At 49.2% G+C, this 4,365-nt stretch overlaps 1 protein-coding gene across 1 annotated transcript in view; it reads right to left on the bottom strand.

The window, feature by feature from the left end:
• Nucleotides 1–4,365, bottom strand: part of LOC143955421 (uncharacterized) — a 79,265-nt gene that overhangs the window by 55,548 nt on the left and 19,352 nt on the right. The window contains exon 7 of the mRNA XM_077465471.1: nucleotides 645–1,845. Coding sequence (XP_077321597.1) covers nucleotides 645–1,845 — 1,201 coding nt within the window. The remainder of the gene's footprint in view (nucleotides 1–644; nucleotides 1,846–4,365) is intronic.

Below are 4,365 nucleotides of genomic sequence, written 5' to 3'. Positions count from 1 at the left end.
CCCATGTCCATGTCTTGGTGTTACAAGGCCTAATGAAGTGTTGGCTTTCATCCACCATTGGCAATAGCCAAAGTTACCGAACCAAGATAAGTATTACCGGCCACAACAAATAGGATGACCGCCATCCAACCATTGGCGATAACCAAAGTTACCGACCCAAGGTAAGTATTACCGGCCACAACAAATAGGATGACCTCCATCCAACCATTGGCGATAACCAAAGTTACCGACCCAATCGCCAAAAGTTACCGACCCAAGATAAGTATTACCGGCCACAACAAATAGGATGACCTCCATTCAACCATTGGCGATAACCAAAGTTACAGACCCAAGGTAAGTATTACCGGCCACAAGAAATAGGATGACCTCCATCCAACCATTGGCGATAACCAAAGTTACTGACCCAAGGTAAGTATTACCGGCCACAACAAATAGGATGACCTCTATCCAACCATTGGCGATAACCTAAGTTACCGACCCAAGGTAAGTATTACCGGCCACAACAAATAGGATGACCTCCATCCAACCATTGGTGATAACTAAAGTTACTGACCCAAGGTAAGTATTACCGGCCACAACAAATAGGATGACCTCTATCCAACCATTGGCGATAACCTAAGTTACCGACCCAAGGTAAGTATTACCGGCCACAACAAATAGGATGACCTCCATCCAACCATTGGTGATAACCAAAGTTACCGACCCAAGGTAAGTATTACCGGCCACAACAAATAGGATGACCTCCATCCAACCATTGGCGATAACCAAAGTTACTGACCCAAGATAAGTATTACCGGCCACAACAAATAGGATGACCTCCATCCAACCATTGGTGATAACCAAAGTTACCCACCCAAGGTAAGTATTACCGGCTACAACAAATAGGATGACCTCCATCCAACCATTGGCGATAACCAAAGTTACCGACCCAAGATAAGTATTACCGGCCACAACAAATAGGATGACCTCCATCCAACCATTGGCGATAACCAAAGTTACTGACCCAAGATAAGTATTACCGGCCACAACAAATAGGATGACCTCCATCCAACCATTGGTGATAACCAAAGTTACCGACCCAAGGTAAGTATTACCGGCCACAACAAACAGGATGACCTCCATCCAACCACTGGCGATAACCAAAGTTACCGACCCAAGGTAAGTATTACCGGCCACAACAAACAGGATGACCTCCATCCAACCATTGGTGATAACCAAAGTTACCGACCCAAGATAAGTATTACCGGCCACAACAAACAGGATGACCTCCATCCAACCATTGGCGATAACCAAAGTTACCGACCCGAGATAAGTATTACCGGCCACAACAAACAGGATGACCTCCATCCAACCATTGGCGATAACCAAAGTTACCGACCCAAGGTAAGTATTACCGGCCACAACAAACAGGATGACCTCCATCCAACCATTGGCAATAACCAAAGTTACAGACCCAAGATAAGTATTACCGGCCACAACAAATAGGATGACCTCCATCCAACCATTGGCGATAACCAAAGTTACCGACCCAAGGTAAGTACTCCCGGCCACAACAAATAGGATGACCTCCATCCAACCATTGGCGATAACCAAAGTTACTGACCCAAGGTAAGTACTCCCGGCCACAACAAATAGGATGACCTCCATCCAACCATTGGCGATAACCAAAGTTACTGACCCAAGGTAAGTACTCCCGGCCACAACAAATAGGATGACCTCCATCCAACCATTGGCGATAACCAAAGTTACCGACCCAAGGTAAGTACTCCCGGCCACAACAAATAGGATGACCTCCATCCAACCATTGGCGATAACCGTCGGGTGTTTTTCATTCATTTTTTGCCACTATTTGCACAGTAGGAAAGTACAATGAATAGCTTTGAGAATTGTTTGTAAAAGACAGGTTTATACACCCAGAAGCCCCTTTACTAGACACACCTACTGAGCCCCCCATTGAGAGGAACGTAGTCAGGCACATAGAGGGATTCGAATGTTCTTCAGTTGTTATTAATCCAGGCCAAGAAAACCATCACCAGCCTTAGCCACCAATGTAATACTGGGTAGATCTACAGTATGGATTTATATATTATGTGCCAAATACCGACTCACTTTATGCAATTGGATTTTAGTCCATCTTGTTCAAGGTGCCCCCTGTTGGGCGTTCTGAGAAGGAACAGAACTCAGGTCGTACAATGACACCCCCTCACCTATAGCTCAGTAGTCAGTAAAGCTCATGTTCCCTATTGATTGAAGAGCCTTGGTTCTGACTGTGCAGCAGGGAGGAGTGTTGGACCTCTGCAGAGAGACCACCATTGCCCCACCACTGTCAGGGGGACTGGCTTTTCTACTCGGGCTGTGGCTGCTTTCTGGAGAAAATGATTCTTTACGTATTTGACTGCACATGACTACCTGCAATAATAAGGAGTTGTACCCAATGAGGTGGCTTGCTGGGGGGGGGGTTGTCTTTTGGTTTCTCGTCTTCCAGACGTTCCTATAAAGTATTATAATTAGAAATTAAACATTTTGTAATGGATCCCATTGTTCTGTAATGGTGGGGTTCCGGGCTGCATGGTGACCTCTTTAACCTATTCATACCTGGACATGGAAGTGGTTCCTCAGATCCTTTGTACTTGGAGTTCCTGGGGACTCTGGAAGCTTCCATTCTTTGGCCTGAGCAATGTTCTCCAACCCCAACTCCACATACCCACCACAGGCCTTACAGCAATGAGTCCCACAAGTTCCATGGTCCTTCCCCCTCCCCCCCCATGCTTCAGGCCTCCTGGGGGAGCTCCAGAATACGGGTCTTCAAAAGTAACATCTTGGCTGCCTTGGTGCTTCTTATGACCAACAGAGAGAGATGGCCTACTGACCGACTGTTTACATACAGCCCTCTACCCCAGATGCCCTACTGACCGACTGTTTACATACAGCCCTCTACCCCAGATGCCCTACTGACCGACTGTTTACATACAGCCCTCTACCCCAGATGCCCTACTGACCGACTGTTTACATACAGCCCTCTACCCCAGATGCCCTACTGACCGACTGTTTACATACAGCCCTCTACCCCAGATGCCCTACTGACCGACTGTTTACATACAGCCCTCTACCCCAGATGCCCTACTGACCGACTGTTTACATACAGCCCTCTACCCCAGATGCCCTACTGTTTACATACAGCGCTCTACCCCAGATGCCCTACTGTTTACATACAGCCCTCTACCCCAGATGCCCTACTGTTTACATACAGCCCTCTACCCCAGATGCCCTACTGACCGACTGTTTACATACAGCCCTCTACCCCAGATGCCCTACTGACAGACTATTTACATACAGCCCTCTACCCCAGATGCCCTACTGTTTACATACAGCGCTCTACCCCAGATGCCCTACTGACCGACTGTTTACATACAGCGCTCTACCCCAGATGCCCTACTGACCGACTGTTTACATACAGCCCTCTACCCAAGATGCCCTACTGTTTACATACAGCCCTCTACCCCAGATGCCCTACTGACCGACTGTTTACATACAGCCCTCTACCCCAGATGCCCACTGGTAGGGGCAGGGCTGGCAGGACCTCTAATGCCACGTACACACGATCAAACAATCCGATGGAAAAGTCCGGTGGACTCGAGTCCGCCCGTGTGTGGGCTCCGGCGGACTTAGAAAGTAGTTTTGCACCAAAATTTGTCCGCCGGAATACGGCCGTGTGTGTGCCAGTCCGCCGTACTTTTGAAATGAAGGGACTTTCCCGCACACGGAGAAAAGTCCGTTCATTTTGAACGCGGCTCCAAGTAGCCGGGGCTAGCGAAGGAGGCGTCGCTGGCCCCGTCAGCTGGTATGGACTTAAAGGGGAAGCCCTACACCGAAAAAACGGCATGGGGGTCCCCTCTAGGTCCATATCAGACCCTTATCCAAGCACGTAACCCGGCCGGTCAGGAAAGGGGGTGGGGACGAGCAAGCGCCCCCCCCCCCTGAGCCGTACCAGGCTGCGTGCCCTCAACATGGTGGGGTGCTTTGCACGGCCCCCCCACCCCAAAGCACCTTGTCCCTATGTTGATGAGGACAAGGGCCTCTTCCCAACAACCCTGGCCGTTGGTTGTCGGGGTCTGCGGGCGGGGGGCTTATCGGAATCTGGGAGTCCCCTTTAATAAGGGGGCCCCCCACCCTATGTGAATGAGTATGGGGTACAATGTACCCCTACCCATTCACCTGGGGAAAAAAATGTAAATAAAACACAACACACAAGGGTTAAAAATAGTTTATTGCACAGCTCCGGGGGTCTTCTTCTGTCTTGGGGGTCTTCTCGCCGGACTCCTCCGTTATCTTCTGCTCTTTTGCTAACTCTTTTACTAGCGGAGG

This window comes from Lithobates pipiens, unplaced genomic scaffold (genome assembly GCF_037356315.1).
Source record: "Lithobates pipiens isolate NorthernLeopardFrog02 unplaced genomic scaffold, aLitPip1_a1.2 Scaffold_35, whole genome shotgun sequence".
NCBI lineage: Eukaryota > Metazoa > Chordata > Amphibia > Anura > Ranidae > Lithobates > Lithobates pipiens.
This window is presented reverse-complemented; position numbering and strand designations above follow the sequence as displayed.